The 21,853-nt window shown below is 40.1% G+C and overlaps 1 protein-coding gene across 1 annotated transcript in view; it reads left to right on the top strand.

The window, feature by feature from the left end:
- Nucleotides 1–2,681: 2,681 nt before the first annotated feature.
- Nucleotides 2,682–21,853, top strand: part of NCKAP1 (NCK associated protein 1) — a 106,471-nt gene continuing 87,299 nt past the window's right edge. The window contains exons 1-2 of the mRNA XM_055308549.1: nt 2,682–2,859; nt 19,167–19,277. Coding sequence (XP_055164524.1) covers nt 2,752–2,859; nt 19,167–19,277 — 219 coding nt within the window. The 5' untranslated portion in view covers nt 2,682–2,751. The remainder of the gene's footprint in view (nt 2,860–19,166; nt 19,278–21,853) is intronic.

Here is a 21,853-nt window from a genome sequence, read left to right on the forward strand (position 1 = left end):
TATAGGCTGATTAACATGATACAGCATATATTTTCAAAGACTGAAGAACCGAAAGAAAATATAAAATGATATATACTGACTACAACTGCCATAAAATCATCTGTACATGGCAAAATACACAATTACCTTAGCTCTGATAGTATAGTTTTTTTTTATTTTTTTTGATAGTATAGTTTTTATACATATAGGCAGATACTTGAAAGGGTTGAATCTTAGCAACAAAATGCTTTTTGATGCAAACTGTAGAAAAAAATGCAAGAATTATGAATACTTCATCTAGATCTAGTCCCTTTTACTCAAATAGGCATATTCTATTTTCAGTCTATGGTCAATATGTCTAGAAATCCGTTGTAATAAAAACTGGATAATGAATGAGTATCTACAGTTCTCCCTCTATTGGGTATTCTGAATTATAAGTAGGTACAAGTGTTCAAGTTCATGTGGAAACTTTTCTTGAGGAGTAACAGTTGTGTTCAAATTATAATATGGTGCCATTTCCTTGTTCTCTTTATACAACACTTTTGAAAAACTGGAAAATGATGTAAACTTTCTTTTTTCAAACAATTTATTTATATGAGCAGAGAGAGAGAGAGAGAGAGAGAGAGAGTGTGTGTGTGTGTGTGTATGTGTGTGTGTGTATGAGCAGGGGGGAGAGGCAGAGGGAGTAGCAGACTCTGGGTTGAGCAAGGTCCCAGGTGAGGCTGGATCCCAGGACCCCAAGGTCATGACCCGAGCTGAAGACAGATGCTCAATGGACTGAGCCACCCAGGCGCCGCGCGATGTAAACTTTCATGGGTGGGACTCTGTAGTTCTGCTTCTAGCTAAATTTGTTTGTGGTCGCCCCAAAGAGCACATCTTCCCCTCCACATTCAACATCTTTCAGTTCTCTTCTTGGCTGGTCTCAAACCCCTCATGCAGCTTAGTTTTTCCCAGATCCATTCTCACTGTGGCAGGCTCCAGATAACCGCCTCCTTTCAAGTTTTAACTATCAGGTTGGAGAGTAACCAGATAAATCAAATCCCCCAACAGGTTACTGAGTAATAATAGCTCAATAGGTCATCTCTCTGAGGCGTCTGGATTAAAAAAAAAAAAAAAAAAAAAAAAAAAAGAAAGGACTCTAGGTGCAAAGCCTTCATTCAAGGCAAAGCAGCTCTATTTGTAGAATTTAAAGCGCAGTGTCAGGTCTGATTGGTGGATGTTGGATTCCTTTAACGCCCCTTAAGTCAAATGCGTTCAGTCCATTCCCTTTCCCTTGTCAAGACGTTAAAATAAAGATTTCTGTAGGAATAGTACGTGTCTCAGCTTTAAAGACTTTTAAAAAGCCATTCATCACAATTTCCTTTTCCTAAAGCGTTTTGATCAATGCAGCGATAGCTTATTTACTCTTAGAATGTCTTTTTTTTTTTTTTTTTTTGCAGGTGCCAGAGCATTTTGTCATTCACTTAAAATCAAGGAATACGCTGGAAACATCGACGCCTGGAAGGAAGTTCAGGGCAGATCCTCCTGGCTCCGCTCACGCCGCTGCCCCAAGGGCTTGGTTCCTCCACTTGTGGGACCGAGGGGCCGTGTTAGAGCGCGGCCGGGGAGCAGCACACACGGTGGGCAGGAAAGTAAAATGTTTCCAAGAGGAGGTGGGATTCAGGGTGGAGGCCCCGCCAACGCCAGCGTCCCGGTCCCTGCGCAAACTCTGGGCTCCCGCAGGCTCCTTTCCGGATGGGAGCCGCCAGGCCACGGACTCCGGACGCGGAGCATCTCCGGAGCTCCAGCCGCCCTCGCTTCCGACCTCGGGTCCCCACCGGGGGCGGGGCGGGGGGATGGGGGAGGGAAGGGCTTGGGGCCACCGCCCTCCACCCCTCCGGGGGGCGCTGCGGGGACACGTAGGAGGGCGTGTGGGGCGCAGGGGGGGCCGCAGGGACGCGCGACCCCTCTGGGGCCCGGCGGGGGATCCAGTCCCGGGCGGCGGAGGCGGGAGGCCGGGCGGGGCCGGGAGGCGGGGAGGCGGGGTGTGTGGGGGGGAAACCCGGGCGGCGGGAAGGTGGGGGGGCGGGGCGGCAGGGAGCCCGGGAGGGGCGGAGCCGGGGATGCGGGGGCGGGGCCAGGAGGCCGGGGGCGGGGCCAGGAGGCCGGGGACGGGACAGAGAGGCGGGGCCCGAAGGCGAGGGGGCGGCTGGGAGCCCGGGAGGGGCGGGGCCTGGAATGCGGGGGGCGGGGCCGGGAAGCGGGGGCGGGGCCAGGAGGCCGGGATGCAGGGCCAAGCGGCCGGGGGCGGGGCCGAGAGGCGACTGGGAGCTCGGGAGGGGCGGAGCTGGGCGTGCGGGGGGCGGGGCCGGGGAGCGGGGCCGGGCGTCGCGGCGGCGGCCCCCTCCCTCCCGTCCCCTCCCGTCCCCTCCCCCCGGGCGCAGCTCCCCGTCCGGCCTGGCGGGGGCGCCCGAGCGCCCGATCAGGTGACCGAGCGTCCGTCCGGGGCTGCGGGAAGCGGCCTCGTTCTCAGCCGCCGGAGACGCCGCCGCCGCCGCCACACCTCGCGGAGGAGCCGGGGAGGGCGGCGCGGAGGGCGGCGGGGCGGAGGGCGGCGCGGGCGGAAGGGCGGCGGGCGGGAGGCAGGGGCCGCGGGGGCGCGGGCGCGGGCGGCTGCGGGGCCGGGCCCGAGGCCGGTGTGGGCGCCGGGGTCATGGGCGCGCTGCCCTGAGCCGGAGGCCGCGGCGGGGGACGGGGCGCGAGGCGGCGGCGGCGGCGGCGGGGCCCGGCACCATGTCGCGCGCGGTGCTGCAGCCCAGTCAGCAGAAGCTGGCGGAGAAGCTCACCATCCTCAACGACCGGGGCGTCGGCATGCTGACTCGTCTCTACAACATCAAGAAGGTGCGCGCGGGCCGGCGAGGCGGGGGCGGGGGGCTCGGGGCCGGGGCCGGGGCCGCGGCCGGGCGGCCGCTCGCCGAGCGCCGCGGCCTGCGGGCGGGTCCTGCCGGCGGTCCTGCGGCCGGGCCCGGGGCCGGGGTGACGCCCGCGTCGGCCGTCCGCGCCCCCCCCGCGGCCCCCCCAGCGGGGTCCCCGGGGAGGGGGAGGGGGAGGGGGAGCGCGCGGCGAGCGGGGGCGGCGGGGCCTGGGAGGGCAGGGGCCGCCCGCGGGGGGGGCCGCGAGGGTGGAACCAGTTTTCTTCCGAAATAAATACTTCTGGCCGTGAGTCACTGCAACCGGAATAACCGCCTCCTCCCCCGTCCCCCCCCCGCCCTCCTCCCCGCCCCTCCCCACCTGGTCCGACGCCCCGGGCCCGTCCCCTGCTCGCTGCGGGCGCAGGACCGAGAGCGCACCCGGTGCGGCCTGCCGTGGCCCCCCCGCCGCCGCGGCCCAGAGGCCCCGGAGAAGTCTGCAAATGGCTCCGCCGACTGAGCCAGGGCAGGCGGGGCTGCAGCCCGGGCCCGTCCAGGTAGAGCAGACGCAGCAAGGCCCCTCCCTCCCGGTTAAGGCAGAGCCGGTCGGTGCACCCAAGGCCTCGGTCAGGAGGGAAATGAGGGGGATCTGTGGGCACGGCCGACCCCTGAGTCTCCAGTGTCGGCCTTTCCGTGTATGACGAGCGTCCCCTCGGGCTGGACGCCACTGGGACCCCAGCGCGCGCCCCTCGGGGCTGCTGCTGCTGCTGCTGCTGCTGCTGCGGATACGGTTCTGAAGTGCAAACAGTGAGGTTCGAGCACAAAAGTAATTCGCTGCAGCCGTTTGCTGAGGATCCTGGCCGCCCAGGGAGGACTGTGCGCCTCTAGGTAGGGGCACATGGTGTGTAAGGATCGCTGCTCCTGTGGCCCAGCGGGATGCAAGCTCACCTGAGCTGGCCCCCCACCCAGCTCAGCGCGGCCTGAAGAGTCCCTGAAACCGGTCCAGGTTGTCACATGGGGGGGGGGGCAGGAGCGCAGCATCATTACAGAGAAGCCCTCTGCATTGACCGGAGAGCCTCGGCCACACGCTTGTGCACTTGCAAAGAACTTGATTTTCCTAACTCACAGGCTGTGTTGACCTGAGCTTTCTGGCCAGATTATTATGCTTCTTGACAGACTCTGAAACTGGTTCCTCTATGAGCTTTGTCCAAAAGGACGAGCGAGGCAAACAGTACTGAAAATTACTAGACCTGTGGTATTGTGGTTAGAGGAAATGGTTATGATGGTTTTCAGAAGAGGAAGTGAGAGTAACATCAAAAGTGATTTGGGTGTTTGGACGACCTACCTTTCGAAGTGTGCCTTGAAACACGTTTATGGTGTAAAATACAACCAGACTTTACCTGCTCCACCCTCATATAAGTTATACAGAAGATTAAACCAAGTTTTAAGCGTTTCAACTCGTATTATTTCAGTTCACTGCCTCAGAAGCATATTTTTTCACTTCCTGTTTGTTGAGGAACTTCAGGCTCTTATATTACTGAGCTACTGAAATTTAAAATGGATCGAACCCCAATGGTGACATCCCAGGGTCAAATATTTTGAGTTACTGGAATGTGTTTCAGCCTTTAACACATATTTAGAATTTATTGAGAAATGTTTTGTCTCCCCTGCCTGATTGTGAGTTCCCTCTGGGCAGGGAGAGTGCTACTCATTTTTGAATTACTTGTGCTCAGGCCCTTACCTGGTCTACGGAGTCTTGAGTCAAGTCTTGTTGAAAAGGATGAATACACAGTGTGTCTTAGGTTATACGTATGTGTTTAGCATATGAGCGTATGATCTTTATCTAGTTTTAATAATGCCTTTGGGTTTGCTCTCCTTGTGTAATTTTGCATACAAATGCATCAGATAGGTTTAGAATATTTTAGCCTGTAGAGTTGTCTGTAAGACTGGCACATCTTCCTGGCTGACTAGGGATTGAAACATTTGTTCAGAAATCTTGCCAAAAAAAGTGAGTAAGATTCGTTCACCACGTATTTGTAAGGTTCATGCCGCCTGCATTTTTTATGACAGTATAAGCTACATAATCTTTTAGATCTCAATCTCAGAGAGTCCTCAAAAAAACACAAACCAAACCCTTCCACTACACAATACACGTCTACCAATCAGTTATTACGTTTTTATTAATGCATATGTGTATCACATTGCCTGTCAGGTCCAGTTGCTCTGTTTCTATTGGAAGTCTGCATGGAAATATTTTAGTGAGCATACACAATGAAAATATTTAAATGACCTGAGTAAGATAGCTTCATACTGTGATCAAAAATAATATGCTTTAATGTTTGTCATAGGAAGGTAACATGGTTGTTGAAAATGTTTTGCTTTTTTAAAGAAAATTTAATCAGTTGAAAAATTTTTTGAGGTCTTAATATGTACAGATTATGGAAAATTTAGCAAAATCGTAGACACCTCAGGGATGTGAGAACACATGAAGGAGTATTTCAGAGAAAAGACAGGAAGGTGGTAGGTAGTTTTACATTTAAATTTATTTGTTTCTTGGTTTCTTACAAATTCCTTTTTTTTTTTTATTGAAAATATGTCTTAAAAAAAAAGAAAATATGTCTTTTTCCATACCTGATAATGCTACTCACCTCTATCTTGATTTTTAACATTTTCCAGGCTACTTTTTTATCTTTTACTGTGGCATGGTAGGCAGTGTGGTTGTGGAAGTGGAGTACTAGGCCAGGTTTGGGGGGACCTGCCTCCCAGTCTTGAGTCTGTCGCTAGGAGTTCTTTAACATTGGGAGATGTCGGGGATCCCTGGGTGGCACAGAGGTTTAGCGCCTGCCTTTGGCCCAGGGCGCGATCCTGGAGACCCGGGATCGAATCCCACGTCAGGCTCCCAGTGCATGGAGCCTGCTTCTCCCTCTGCCTGTGTCTCTGCCTCTCTCTCTCTCTCTCTCTCTCTCTCTGTGTGACTATCATAAATAAATAAAATAAATTAAAAAAATAAAACATTGGGAGATGTCTTGACTTCCCTGAACTCCATTTTTTCCTCATCTGTAAAATGGGAAAGTTAACTGTTAAAAAAAATGCTAAAGTCCATTCCAGCTCTGATTATCTTATCTCTAGAAGTGATGGCCCATTTTATTTTATTTTATTTTATTTTATTTATTTTTTTGATGGCCCATTTTAAACAGTGCCTGGGCTCAGGTTAGTTTTCTGTAATACACAGATGGCAGTGCCTTCTCTGCCTACCTCACAGGATCCTGTATGAATATAAAAGACAGTAACAATGTGAACACAGTTCAGAGCTTCAGTGAACGTAAGGTAGTATTTATTTAGGAGTCTCAGCGACTATTTTTGGGCAACATTTGTTCCTCTGAAATTTTGCTGCTATTTGCAAACACATTTCCAAATACCAAAACATTTTAGCTGAGTTCAGAAAATACTTGTTTTGGGTTTTTTTGTCTTTCTTTTCCTACTACCTGTCACCAACCTGAACTTGATGGTTCTGTACCACAAAGGTCTCCGGTAATACTTGCATAATTTTTCTTGTTATGTTATTGCCTTAATTCTAAGGGACAGAAAAGAAGAGCCACCCAACTGTTGCAGACTTTTTTTGAATGGCGTGTGTTTGCAGATTTCAATGCACTTCCACTTGTTTTTTAAAAAAAATTCCTCAAAAAAAATTAAAAAAAATTTCTCTTATTAGTGACTATTTTTCTTTTTCTTTTTTTCTGTAGTTTTCCCCCCGTGATTTTGGGTATGTTTATTTTATGAGGAAAAAAATGAATAAAATAGCAGTGTAAAAAATTGAAAGTATTTGGCTGGTATCTGCTTATTTAATGGAGAAAAAAAGGATGTGTGTGAAGGGTGTAGTGCAAGGTAAAGGGAGGGGGAGCCACCTTTAGCTTTCTCTTTCAGTGTTAACCTTTCTTTTCATTTAGGGTATTTTCTCTGTTCCTCAATCAGGAGCAGAAACATGCTCCAAAGATTGGCTTGTAGCAAATTGTAAACTAATAAGTATTATTAGTATGAGATTTTTTTTTCTCATCATTATGGGGTTTCATTAAGAGCCTTAAACATGTTAAGGAAACATACATCTCTTCATAAATCTGAATTAAATAGTATATATTATTTTTTTTAAACAGATCCTATCATGTCTATTTGTAATTTTATTTTTCAGGAAAGCTACTCATAAAAATAAGGATTTGATAATCTTTTTTCTTGTTATGTTGGATGGTAGGCTGAGGAGATAAAGATCACTGAAAAATACTTAGGAAAAAAATTTTTTTTTTTTCAGGTGGCAATGATAGATTGTCCCTTATGGACTTGTTAAATAACTTAATACTAAGCTTTTTTAACTAATACAAAAGGAATATATGTTTATTATCAGCAACTCAAACATAAGAGCATTGTGTCACTTCAGAAATTCTTTGCCTCCCCTTCTCCCACTTTTAAAAATAAGCCTATATACTTACATCCTTTTCTGTACAAATGCTAACATATGTGCATGCATATTTTATTATATTTTGATTAAATTAGACTCTTCACAAAAATAAAATTGAAGCAGCATGGTGCAGTTTGCATATCAATGAAATTAGGGTCCTTAATATATTGTTTGTGTACTTAGACTAGTAAGAAAATTATAAAGGAATGAACATACTTAACTATCTATATCCAATATGTAAAAAATGAGGGAGCTCAGATGAAAAGTATGTCAGTGTCAAAAGTTCCTGTCCTTACTGGTTGGGATGATTGAAAGATCTATTCCATATTCTTGTTTGATAGTATAGGAATGTTCACATTAACTTAAGTTCCAGCAGTAATTTTTTTTTTTTTTTTATGATAGTCACAGAGAGAGAGAGAGAGGCAGAGACACAGGCAGAGGGAGAAGCAGGCTCCATGCACCGGGAGCCCGATGTAGGATTCGATCCCAGGTCTCCAGGATCGCGCCCTGGGCCAAAGGCAGGCGCCAAACCGCTGCGCCACCCAGGGATCCCCTCCAGCAGTAATTTTGAGTCAGCTCCAGTAGTTGCACATTTTAAATGTTACTAGAACTAAATAATTTCATCTCTTTATTGCCCAATAAAATGTGTAATGAAATTAACACTTGCTGCCATTTATTGAGGCTTTACTGTATACTCTATTTTTTTTTTATTTGTCTTTAGGTCTGTGATACATATACTTATTTATTAATAAAACAGTTGAATTTGGAGAGGCTAAATAACTTACCCAAGTTATAACTTACCCAAGTTATTTTGGGTAAATAACTTACCCAAGATATTTATTATATCTTTTTTTTTTTTAAACTTTATGTTTTACTAACCTACAACCAGTATGGGACTCTAATTCATGACTCTCAGATCAAGAGTCACATGTTCCTCTGACTGAGTCGGCCAGATGCTCCATGCCCAATTCTTATTCTAGAAAATAATAAGAATTTAGATTGACACCTTTTTTTATTGACCACTAACATGGTTTCTAATTTAATTATTTTGCCATTAGATTTATAGTCATTATTGACATTTTAATGGGAGATACAATTAGATTTTTTTTTTTTTTAAGATTTTTATTTATGTATTCATGAGAGACACAGGGAGATGCAGAGACACAGGCAGAGGGAAAAGCAGGCTCCATGCAGGGAGCCCGATGTGGGACTGATCCCAGGTCTCCAGAATCATGCCCTGGGCTGAAGGCAGAGCTAAACCGCTGAGCCACCCAGGCTGCTTGAACACACAGTATTCTTAAAGAAATATGTACATAAACATAGTACAGAAATCTTTTTTTTTTTTTTTTTACTGGAGATGACTTTTGTATGAACTTTCTGTGGATTTGCATGAAAAGATCATTGATATCATACTGTGTATCAGAATGATTTTTTAAAATTAATTAATTTGACAGAAGGAGAAAGGCAGAGAGAGAGCGCGCGCACAAGTAGGGGGAGCAGGGGAGGGAGAAGCAGGCTCCCCGCTGAGCAGGGAGCCTGATGTAGGGCTTGGTTCCAGGACCTTGGGATCATGACCCCAGCCAAAGGCAGATGTTTAACTGAGCCACCCAGGCACCCTGGGTAATTATTTTTTTTTAGAAAGACTATTTGAGAAAGAGGAAGGCGGGAGGGCGGGTGGAGCCCCACACAGATTTATTCATTTATTTGAGAGAGAGAGAGCGTGCACGCGCAAGCTCACCCAGGTACAGGCAAAGGGAGAGGGAGAGAATCTTAAACTCCCTGCTAAATGAGCCCCACACAGGGTTCTATCCCAGGACCGTGAGATCGTGACCTGAGCTGAAATCAAGAGTGGGGTACTTAACTGACTGAGCTACCCAGGAGCTCCTGAATTTGGAAATTTGAATGTACTTTTTCATTTTAAATCTTACATACAGTTAAATGGTAACATTTTCAGGTTGGGCTCTCTGCTCAGCAGAGCCTGCTTCTTCCTGTCCCTCTGCTCTTCCCCTTATTTGTGCACACTCTCTGTCTCTCAGATAAATCTCTAAAAAAAAAAAAAATGAAAATTCTGTAACATGAAATATAAGAAATGCAATTAAGAAAGTCAACTGGTAAGTTTGTTTCTTTCTGTCTTGGGCAGAAACTAGTAATTAGTATGTCAGTCGTTTGCTTTTTCTGTTCTCAAAATGCGTTTTGTTGCTGGTGGTGGCTTTTTATTATTGCCTTTATCAGTAAATGTAGTAAAATCTTATTTGGATCCTCTTAGACATTTGCAAGTAGTATAATTAGACTGGCAGATTCTTTACTTATCTGACAGTGAGGAGACTGGCTCATCATTTCTTCAAATATTATTCTGCAGTGTCTTAAATAAGTTAAGAAACTTCATACGCTCTTAAATTGCTAATTTTTAAGTACGGTTGTACATGTGCCAGTTTTAAAGGAATTTCTTGTTTTAAGTAAAAAGCCTGTACTGGAAAATACTTTTGTTATTGCATAGTTGATTATTTTAGATATTTGACGGTAATAAAACAGCATTTTTAAAGAAGTGTCTTATAAATCATATGAACTATTCTTTTAGTTAATCCCAAATTTTGAGGGTTTCCTTTTCATTCATTCATTTCCTCTTTTATTGAATGTCTGGGGAGACAAATAAATTAAGATGCAGTCTCCAATGCCAAGAAATTCACATTTTAGTAGGTACGAGAGATTTACAGATACTTACCTAAAATGTATTATGTAAGCGTTCTTATGGGAGTCTTGAGAAGGGTGTTGAAGATTCCATTCTGGGGAAGAAGAGATAGTAACTTTTGTGCTTGATATTGAAGTACTAATAGCAGTTTCAGGTAGGCAGTGACAGGTATAGTCAGTCATTATTTAAGGTGCCAGAACTTTTGGTCAGCAGAATATATAAAGATAGATATATATAAGGTTACAAAATAATGCCCTAGTAATGTCTAATGTCCTTCTTGCTGGCATACAGCCTCTGAACTTCTCTCTCATTTTCCATACTTGCAGTGTATTCTATAGCTTGAGAGAGCTTGATTCAAGATAAAGCTCTGATACTATTTTTTTAAGCTTTGGACAAGCTATTTAACTGTTGTTCCAGGTTATAGTTTCTTATACATTGGGGAAACCAGTTTTAAAATTTTTTTTTTTAAGATTTTATTTATTCATGAGAGGCACAGAGAGAGAGAGGGAGGCAGAGGCACACGCAGAGGGAGAAGCAGGCTCCATGCAGGGAGCCTGACGTGGGACTCGACCCTGGGTATCCAGGATCAGGCCCTGGGCTGAAGGCGGCACTAAACCGCTGAGCCACCCGGGCTGCCCTTTAAAAGGTTTTTAAAAATACATCTGTATCTTGACCCAAAGTTAGAAAGAAAACGCACTGGAAGTGATTCTGATATTAAGAACCACTGAAATAAGTCAGATGTAAGTTCTTAATATCTGTTTTTTTTTCTTCTTTCTTATATAGTCACAATAGTGATGTAACTTTGTTTTGGGGGTAAAACCAAATTTCTGGAATGCTGGGCTTGCACATAGACTTTATACAGCAGAACCATTTACAGAGTACTTATTTGTTCTCCGTGTCTGTTAGGCTCCAAGCTATATATTTTTGTTTTCTAAGCCATGTTAATCTTCTTGATTTCAATTCTTGAAATCTGAAATTTTTTTTAAATTTTTTTTTTTTTATTATCTTTATTTATTTATGATAGTCACACACAGAGAGAGAGAGAGAGCGCAGAGACACAGGCAGAGGGAGAAGCAGGCTCCATGCACCAGGAGCCCGATGTGGGATTCGATCCTGGGTCTCCAGGATCGCGCCCTGGGCCAAAGGCAGGCGCCAAACCGCTGCGCCACCCTGGGATCCCTGAAATTTTTTTTTAAGATTTTACTTATTTATTTGACACAGAGAGCACAAGTAGACAAAGTGGCAGACAGAGGGAGGGAGAAGCAGGCTCTGAGCAGAGAGCCTGACATGGGGCTCCATCCCAGGACCCTGGGGTCATGACCTGAGCTGAAGGCAGATGGTTAACCAACTAAGCCACCCAGGAGCCCCTCGAATTCCTGAAATCTAAAATAAGTATCTAGCTCTCCCAGGTGTGTGGAATACTCTTTAGTTAACCTTATAAGGTTAAGTGAGTTAATTCATCTAAAGTGCTAGTGCAGGCTTAAGAGTAAGAAATGAATATGTTGGGCAGCCCCAGTGGCGCAGCGGTTTAGCGCCGCCTGCAGCCCAGGGCGTGATCTGGAGACCCTGGATGAGTCCCACGTCAGGCTCTCTGCATGGAGCCTGCTCCTCCCTCTGCCTGTGTCTCTGCCTCTCTCTCTCTCTCTCTCTGCATCTCTATGAATAAATAAATAAAAAATCTTTAAAGAAAAAAAAAGAAATGAATATGTTTAGGCTGTTGTTATTAAATCTATTTCTGGGGCTTGAAACAAAGTGGACATTTAATAAGTGTTCATCTTTTTCTCCTGTTAAATACAGTTCAAGGCCACCTTTAGGAAACATTACTTACTTCTTTTTTACTACCTGACATTACAGTTTGATATCTACTTACTGTTGGTACAAAATAAGTATTTGTATTTCAGGAGTGTGTTCTTCAGTAGGTCTTTTTTTTTTATTTTTTATTTTTTATTTTTTTCCTTTTTTTTCAGTAGGTCTTTAAAGAGAGCAGCTTATTTTATTTTTTAAAATATTCATTCATTCATTCATTTATTTATTAAGTACAGTGGAGCCCAACATGGGGCTTGAAGTCATGACCCTGAGATTAAGACCTCAGCTGAGATCAAGAGTCAGACAGATGCACTTAACCCACTAAGCCATCCAGGCACCCCAAGAACAGCTTCTTGAAAACAGTAAAAATGTGGCCATGTATATATAATACTTTAAAAAAACCTATAAAGCACCTTTGTTTTATATTGAGATGTTTCTGTATATTGCAAGCTGAAAAAAAATTTTTTTTTAAAGATTTTATTTATTTATTCATGAGAGAGAGAGAGAGGCAGAGACACAGGCAGAGGAAGAAACAGGCTCCATGCAGGGAGCTTGATGTGGGACGCGATCACAGGTCTCCAGGTTCACGACCTGGGCTGAAGGTGGCGCTAAACCATTGAGCCGCCGGGGTTGCCCCCTGAAAAATGTTTAAGAGCAATAGTGACATACATATCTTCTTATGAATTGAATAGTAATTGGTAACTCATTTGAATCATTAAAGTTTTTAATAATGAATTTTGAAATATATAATGCTTTGAAATATTTAAGTTTGTGAAATTCCCAGAACTTGTGCTTTGAGACCAAATACCATAATATATATTTTTAAGTTGGCCATTATTGGTTCTAAGTAACAGTTATTGATAAATTTACATTAACTTAAAAGTATTTCCAATAATTCCAATATACTTGCCTATAAAGCCTCTCAATCTAAATTTTAGCAGTGAGTTGCTTTTTTTCCCACCTACTCAGCTCAAGGGGAAGTTCAAAGCAGATTGGTTGGCCAAAATGTAGGTGATACACAAGAAAACAAAACAATTAGAGACTAAACCACTTAGTTTAGTTTCTAAAAACCTGCAGTTTTATTTTCATTTATTTTATTTATTATTTATTTATTTTTAAAAAGACCCCGAATAGCCAGGGGAATTTTATTTTATTTTTTTAATTTTTTTATTTATTTATGATAGTCACAGAGAGAGAGAGAGAGAGAGAGAGAGAGGCAGAGAGGCAGAGACATAGGCAGAGGGAGAAGCAGGCTCCATGCACTGGGAGCCCGACATGGGATTCGATCCCGGGTCTCCAGGATCGCGCCCTGGGCCAAAGGCAGGCACCAAACCGCTGCGCCACCCAGGGATCCTTTTATTTTTATTTATTTTTATTTTTTAAGATTTTATTTATTTATTCATGAGAGACACACACAGAGAGAAGCAGGGACACATGCAGAGGGAGAAGCAGGCTCCATGCAAGGAGCCCGACGTGGGACTCCATCCCGGGTCTCCAGGATCACACCCTGGGCTGCAGGCGGCGCCAAACCGCTGCGCCACCGGGGCTGCCCTAAAAAACTGCAGTTTTATTACTGCAAGAATTTAAGGCTTGTTTTGCTCTTGATAATTTTCCAATATTTATTGAAAATTTTCATTGTATTACTTTCATCATTTTTAAAATTAGAAAATAAAAGAATGATAGGTAAGTTGTTTCTATAGTTTTTGATTTTAGGTAATGTCTGTTTTCCCTCTAGGCATTAATGACAGTTAATTTCCTTTCAGACTCAACAGAGAATCTTGGTCCTGTTTTGCTTTTAGTTTTGCAAAACCTTTAAAAACTATGATTTTTCTTGTTTACTGAGTAAACATTAAATTCCTGTTTCTGGCATAAATTGGTCACATTTTACATTTTTTCTCTCCTTCCCTGACATATTCAGATAGGGCTAGTTTATTTCCTGTACTCTCACAAATAGCATTCTCACTCTGAACTCTGGAATTTTGTTCATATTTTCCATTATGTTATTATATTTAAAAAATTGGTTTGTTCTACAGTATTTTGGCAAAGTAATGTGTTTTATTGCTGAGTTAGACTAACAGTTAAAAATGAAACTGATCAAATTAAGCAGATATTTCCTTTTTAAAAATATTTTTATTTTTATTTTTAAAAAAGATTTTATTTATTTATTCATGAAAGACATAGAGACAGAGGCAGAGACACAGGCAGAGGGAGAAGCAGGCTCCCTGCAGGGGGAGCCCGATGTGGGACCGTGACCCATCCTGGAACCTCAGGATCACGCCCTGAGCCAAAGGCAGCCGCCCAGCCACCCAGGCGTCCCCAGATACTTCCTTTGATAGTAATTACTCCAATGAAAGTTTTAGGCGGTTGAGGTAATTAAAGAATGGAGATCTTTTGTGTGTGTTTTTTTTTGTATTTTTTTTTTTACTTTTTTTCCAAGCATATATTTTTAAATAACCATTTTAGTGCTTTGGAATCTTTGGGTACTCACAGCTAAACCTTGAGCAAGTCACTTAATTTTTCTGAAGCTCCTTTCCTCTCTGCTGAGAGACACTTTAGACAGTTTCAAAAGCATAGATGTTTTACACACAACAGGTGCCCAGTAAATTTTCTTTTTATTCCCCACTCTTCGGTCTTTTTTTTTTTTCCTTGATTGTTGCTTAACCTGTTATGAATAGATAGAAGACTATTTCTATATTTGTTTTTTTTTTTTAACATAAGTTTTTGAAAAAATACGTAGCATTAACCGTGTAAGGTTAGTCTGTGGGATGTAATCTGACGTTGTTACAGCCTGAGGGAAGGACTTGGGAAGGGGTTTTTTGGTGGTAGATCGGCAGAAAAATTAGTTTTAAAGTCATACTTTAAAGTTTGGTCTTAAAGTTTTTAGTCAAAGATCTTTATTTTGTGGCCTGAATAAAATATAATACGGTTTTCTAAAGCATTTTTATTCTTTATTTTTGATAGTAATATTATATTTACGTTTCATGAAGAAAATGAACTTGGAGATGTTGATTGATAATACTGAGCTAATACTGAAGTCAAATGGAAAATCTTTAATAATTGGGAAGTCACTGTAAATATCCATGTATTTTTGAGAAGTTTTATTTTAAAAAGTAGAAGATGATTACTTAGAACTTACTAAGTACTTACGTCTCGGTCACTGGAATAAGCACTTTATGTGCATTTTGTCTTAAAAATCTGAGCAGTTTACCCAGTGAAGCAGGTAGTATTAGTGCCCTTAAGTTTATGGCTTAGAGAATTGAGGTTCAGAGATTAAACAGCTTGCCAGGAAGTCATATGGGCTGTGCTCCTGACTCAGAGACAGATTTTTTAATTATTATATTTAAACATTCCCTTTAACACGAGTACAATTTTATCTTCTACATTAAATAGTTCTAACTTTGTTGAATTTAAAGATAAATAGAATATTCATAGAAAATAAAGTTCTAATTGTGAGAACTGGAAATTTAAGTATATAGATATTTAAATTTCCTTTAGATCTTCTGGAATTTTAAATTGGAATTTTAAATTACAATATTTTATGCAATATGAAAGCTTGCTGAGTCAAGATAAAGTCACATACACGGTTTTGAGGTTGTGGTTTTTTTTTTTTTAAGTTCTGTGGTTCAGATATGGTTTCCTTTTTGTCTAGGAAAAGTAGCTGTTTTAACCACTCATGCAAAAAAACTTTGTTTTTTATAGGACCATAAGGTTCAGTTATTTAGATGTAGTTTTGCCCTGTACTCACTTTTTCTTTTTCTTTTTTGGTATGGGAGAGATAGAAGTATTCAAAAGTTTTGTTTGATTGAATTAGTAACTTGTTAAACCTTTGGTTCAGTCTTTGTGGTAAGCCTTTCTGATACATGTCAGTCTAAAATTTATTAATAACCATTGTATGTATTTTCTTAACTGTGGTACTTCAAAGGGTGATATTTTTGAGAGTGAAAGATTAATTTTGTGTAATTTTGTAGTTGTATTAGGATGAAGTAGAGTTTCAGGTATACAACTGCAGGCAGTATTTTTGAAATCTAGGTTATTTTATGATTTCATTGTCCTCTGTGTCCTGAGAATGAAATGCTTTCAGTTAGGGTAGAGAAGAATAATTTTTATAAACTGAGACATCTGACTAGTTGCAATTTTGCTATACTACTTTGGTATGGTAAGAAACCCATTTTAACTGAATTACAGAAAGTATGGCTTTTTGTCAGATTTTAATTACTTAGACATTAGTTTTTTTTATGGCCTGAGTGTTCCCTATACAGTATCACTGTTGGTATTAAGTAAATAAATCAAGCAGATTGATTTCAGAAAACAACAACAACAACAAAAAAATAGGGCCTAGTTCTGTATAGTAACTATGAGCCTCGTGTAGTTTATTGGCATATTGGTATTCAAGATATTTGTGTAAACTGCATGCACACATGTGTGCACACACGTAATCGGCCTAAAAACTTTTTAGGGTAAATTGCAATTATTATCAACCTATTTAGCAGATGGAAAAGTTGAGGCACAGAGGAGTAAAATCACGTGCCTATGGTTCTGCAGCTAAGAATTGATGGAGTTAGAATATGAACCTGGACAGTCTTAGGACTCATGTTCTTAACTACCAGGCTAAACCCTTTCTGTAAGTACAACATATTTGGCATTCAGACTTAGGACAAATGAAGGAAATGTGCGATTGGAAGAGGGAATTTTAGTCATTATTGTTAGTTCTGTATATTATGAGAAAGACGATTTTGCAATTATATTCTTAAGAGACTTTTACTTGGGTAATTATAATTTTTGAGGTGGTTTTTGGCAACAGCAAACATTTTTAGAGCATCTTAGAGCGCTTACCTGTTAGTCCTGCTAAGTACTGTACATGGTTTATCTGTCTCTTTTCTAATCCTCATAATGACCCTAGGAGGTAAGTACTAATTTCCCCACTTAAACACGAAGAAACAGAGTAGGAGGTATTTTGTAATATATTCAAGGTCCTATGGATCGTTAAGTGGTGAAGATTGAAACTCAGTAAGTCTTATTCTAGAATGTGTCTCCTGCCTCCTGGGATAGGATGTTTAGGTATGGCTCATTGAGCAGTGTGGAAAAAGGTAAATCAATTCCAAGGGAAAATTAAACAACCATTTATTTTTCCATTGAAATGAAATTGGATTCTTTCTGTTTTCAGTGTAAGAAGGAAGAGTTCCTCACATACATACATACATGTATGTGTATGAGAATACATAAGTTAGTTTGTAGATATTTGATTAAATTCTCATACAGTATAATTTGTGATCATGGGAAATGCATATGGTAGCCTGATGTATTTTCATTATTCTAAAGTCACTGATATTGTTGTAATGGAAAGCTAAATTTTAAAATACTAGAATATGGAAGATAAAACATACCATTAAAAAACCGAGTATAATTCGGAATCACGTTAGGATTCTGGACCACCTCAGGCGTATTTAGGGAACTTGATTTTCATTGTATTACATCGGTGTAAGGAAATGCTAATCTGTAGGTATTTCTATTTGGACAAACTCTTAGTATGTGGTTCTTAGTTATTCTCTTATATAGTATATTTTTGGGGAAGTGGATTAATTGGCAAATGAATTTATAAGAAATAATATTTTAAATGAACGATGGTCTGCTCTGAGGAAAAGTCAGATACAGTTAGTATTTATGATGTTGAAATGAAATTTGCAAAGCTGCCTTGTGTCACTCTGGTTAAGGATTATGAAATTCTAAGTTTCTTGAGTTAATTTTGTTTTATCTACTTACGTTTCAGAATTAGGAGAATTCTTACTGCATTCCTATTTCCGTTTGGAAAATACAGGAATGTTTGCATTGATTTTTATACTTTGAGTTGGAAGGGAGTTAGGTGAAATTTGAAAAGTAGTTACAATTTGAGCTGAAGTAAGAGTCATCCAATAACGATTTATTTTTATTCTTGGCTACCGTTTCTTTTTAAGGTATGTAAAATTTCACTGACGGTTTTGCTCCTACTTTTATAGCTGCATGTAGTCTTCATTTTTTTTCTTCTAGTATTATTTTAAGTTTATTTAGAAAGAGCACCAAGAAACTTACATGGTTGTACACTTACACAATAGTATTTAAATATATATATGAATAATATAAACTCTATTGTATACTAAACTCGCTACTTAGAATACCTTTAGAGTTGTAGCACCATATAGTTGTTTTGTTATTCATAGTCTGCAGTGCATAAAGTTCTCTACTGAAACGTATGTCATAGTTTGACAATCATTGTTTACACGTAATTTTCTCTCTTTTTATTACAATGCTTCCCCAGCAAGGACAAGTTTGGAAGGTTTGCAAAGCTTTTCACCTTCCCTCTGCCCGCTTGCCCGCTTTCAGATCAGTTTCATGTTTCATAACTTCTCTTTCTGCAATTCACAACATAGCCATAGTAAACAATGAAAGAAACATTAAATTGCAATACGGTATTTCCTCACACGAAGTAGAGATATATAAGGGAGAGATGAAACTTTGCAAAGGACACACTTAAAAAAAAAATGCAATGAGAAGTTAAATAGCAGTGCTACAATTTTAGTAATTCCCTAAGAAATAACATCTCACTAGCACGCAGTTAATTAAATGTCACATTACAAAATGCTGAATAGTATTGATTATATTTGGTAGTGCTAATAGTTTAGGTAAAAAGTTCTTTCTAATACAGTTTACTACAGAGAATGCTGTACGGCTGATGTGGTCAAAATGTAAACATTCCCATTCATTCTGTGCTTACGAGATGAGACATAGGACAGATGCAGATTCATTGTTTTAAGTGCTGCTGGTATGATGGAAAGATAGTGCTGTAACTCAGATGTTCAGAGGAACAGGCAATACACTTCAGTACTATAAAGACAATTTTAGCAGCTTCCAGTTCTTTTGAACTAGGGCTCTTGTATTAAAATGTTTAAAGTGAATGAGGAAGACATTTTGGAAAAGACATTTAAACATAAGCTTTTATTTTATAACACTTAGAAACATTTCCAGTACTCTTCTGAATATTTAATTTTGTAATATTTTATTAGCTTCAGATGAATACAATCCTACCTCAAACCAAGACTTTTATTTTCTTTTTCTTTTTTTTTAGGTTTGAGCTTTTTCCTTCACTGCTGTTCTGCGCTAACTGCTTTGAAACTTTCCATGCATTTTTTTCAGTAGAAGAACATCTCTGTACTGTCTCCCATTGCATATTTCAGCTGTGACAATCCCTGCACTTTGCCTATTCATTTTATCACCTGCTCACCAAAAACAATAAATATCTTTAATTTCTGATTACAGATTTGCTATTACTTGGTTTTAGAACAAGGATGCATTTCACCTTTTTATTACTGTTGTTTTATAGGCATGTGGAGATCCCAAGGCAAAACCATCCTACCTTATTGACAAAAACCTGGAATCTGCTGTGAAATTCATAGTCAGAAAGTTCCCTGCTGTAGAAACTCGCAACAACAATGTGAGTCATAGAAATTTTCGTATTACTTGATTTTTGCTATGTGTGATAGTAATGGTTAGTGTAATACTTGAAGTAGTTATTTGTCTAATTCTTTATATTTTGGTATGCCATTTATGTACGTTAATTAAGGGCTTTTTGGGACAATATTTTTACCTCTGAAACTGGAAAAAAAAGACTCTGAATCATTTTATTATAGAAAAAATGAAATCTTAATTTCTTACACACTTCTTCCCTTTCAAGTTGCAACAGAAAGTAAGGTAATATGTATATATATTCCAGATATTTGCATGACTAGTTGGGGAGTTTTTCTTTATGGTAATAAACCTTATTTTGAGGTAAGTGAATGTCTTCATAGAACTTGTATTGTTTTTAGTAATTAGCTGTGTTTATTCTAAAATATATTTGTTTAGTATTTTTACAATTGAGAAAACTTTCTGAAAAGTATGTAACAAAGTAATACTGTTGGACCTTTATTTTTCCATATTTTTTCAGATGGGATACTTTCTCATAATATATAAAATACAGTCATATTCACAGTTTTCCTGATAGGTTTACATAATCTTTTGGTAGTTCTTTATGATAATTTCTACATTTAACTAATTTTAGAAAATTGGAGTTAATTTTTATCTCACTCTGGTCTTTTCATATGAGTTTTATTGACTTGGAATCTTTCTGCATGTCTTCTTTTAAATTTTTTCTGTTTGTAGTCTCATGTTATAATCTTTGTTCTCTTTTTATGTACAAACTTAGTCTAGAAATTTCCTCTATTCCTAAGAAACTGTTTAAAAAATATTTTGTCATCTTTTGGTTTCCTCAAATCATGTATATTTATTGAAGATTCATATTTAACTTATGGATATCACCTTTACTTAAAAATATTTTAATGTAGGAAGAAAACACTAGTCAGAACTTATAAAGTCTGGTAAAGTGCTTTTTAAAGAACTAGAAAGTCTGTGATTCTTGTAAGTACAAGTTAATAGAAGTCTCCCTTTGTTAGAAGATTGTGTTTTATAATTGGTATATTAATGTATCACAATTAGTTCCTGATTACAAATGGGTGATTCAAAGTATGCACTTCTTAAGAATACCATTATTTGTGTGGAGAATTCTTTTTTCGTTGTTGACACTTCTTTTTCTCCGGGCTCATAAAATCTCTGTGATATGAGCTCTTCCGAGAGTCATTTAAATTTAGTGTGTGTGTGTGTGTGTGTAAATTTCCATATAAAAATAACCATAGTTCCTAAATCTGAGATCTTTTCTTAGAAAATTAATAAGATACAATTAAATACATTTTCACTGTTTTTATAACAGTAACATTTTTTTGTTAAAGAGTAAATTAAGAATTTTTGCTCTTCCTGATTTGCAGGGTAAACTTTATAATGCTTCTGTTTTTTGCTTTTTAATAGTTTTACTTCCCTTCTCAACTTCTGTAGTATAAAACTGATTTTTTTTTAAGTAACAGTTTTATTAAGGTATAATTCACATATATCCAGTTTACCCACTTAAAGTGGGTTCAGCGGGTCTTTTTTTTTTTTTTTTTTTTTTTTTTTTTATTTATGATAGTTACACACACAGAGAGAGAGAGGCAGAGACACAGGCAGAGGGAGAAGCAGGCTCCATGCACCGGGAGCCCGACGCGGGACTTGATCCCGGGTCTCCAGGATCGCGCCCTGGGCCAAAGGCAGGCGCCAAACCGCTGCGCCACCCAGGGATCCCAGGTTCAGCGGGTCTTTAGTACATCCACGGAGTTATGCATCCAGTACCACAATCAAATTTAGAACCTTTTTGTCACCCCAGAAACCCCAAAACATAGCATTCACTTTTGTCAATCTCCCATCCCTAGGCAAACACTAATCTTTCTTACTGTATGCCTGTTTTGGAGATTTCATATAAATAGAATCATATAGCATGTGGTCTTTTGTGACTGGCTTCTTTACATTTTGCATAATGTTTTTAGGTTTATCCAGGTTGTAGCATAGATCAGTACGTCATTTCTTTTTGTTGCCAAAAAATACTCCATTGTTCAGATACACCATTTTATTTATTCATCAATTGATAGATGTTTGAGTTGTTTCTACTTTTTTTTACAATTATGATTAATGCTGTTGTGAACATATGTATAAAAGTTGTGTGAACTTATGTTTTCATTTCTCTTGGGTATGTATCCTTAGATGTGGAATTAGTCATGTGGTGATTTTTTGTTTGACCTATAAAATCAATTATATGGTATTGTTGAATATTAGGCTGCTTGTGGAATTGACTCTGGTGTTTTGTTTGCAAAGCCTGACTTTTGTCTTAGAACCTTTGCATCTATTCTGTGATGCTGTTCTTTTGTATTTTGCCTACTGAGGTACTATGTACTGGGTGCTTAGGAAGTTTTGTGATCTCAGTTTTGATCTGAGCCTGCTAAAATCCTGGTGAGAGGTTCCTGGCAAACTTGGGTTACGAAATGAGAAATGAGTTCTGTTTTGTTTTCGTTTAATTTCATAGAAATACTTAATGGAGGTTTAAGGACTGGGAATGGTAGTAGCATCTGGGAATGATAGATACTCGTAGACTTCTGGCTGTTAGGTACA

This window comes from Nyctereutes procyonoides, unplaced genomic scaffold, assembly GCF_905146905.1.
Source record: "Nyctereutes procyonoides isolate TBG_1078 unplaced genomic scaffold, NYPRO_anot_genome, whole genome shotgun sequence".
In the NCBI taxonomy this organism is placed as follows: domain Eukaryota; kingdom Metazoa; phylum Chordata; class Mammalia; order Carnivora; family Canidae; genus Nyctereutes; species Nyctereutes procyonoides.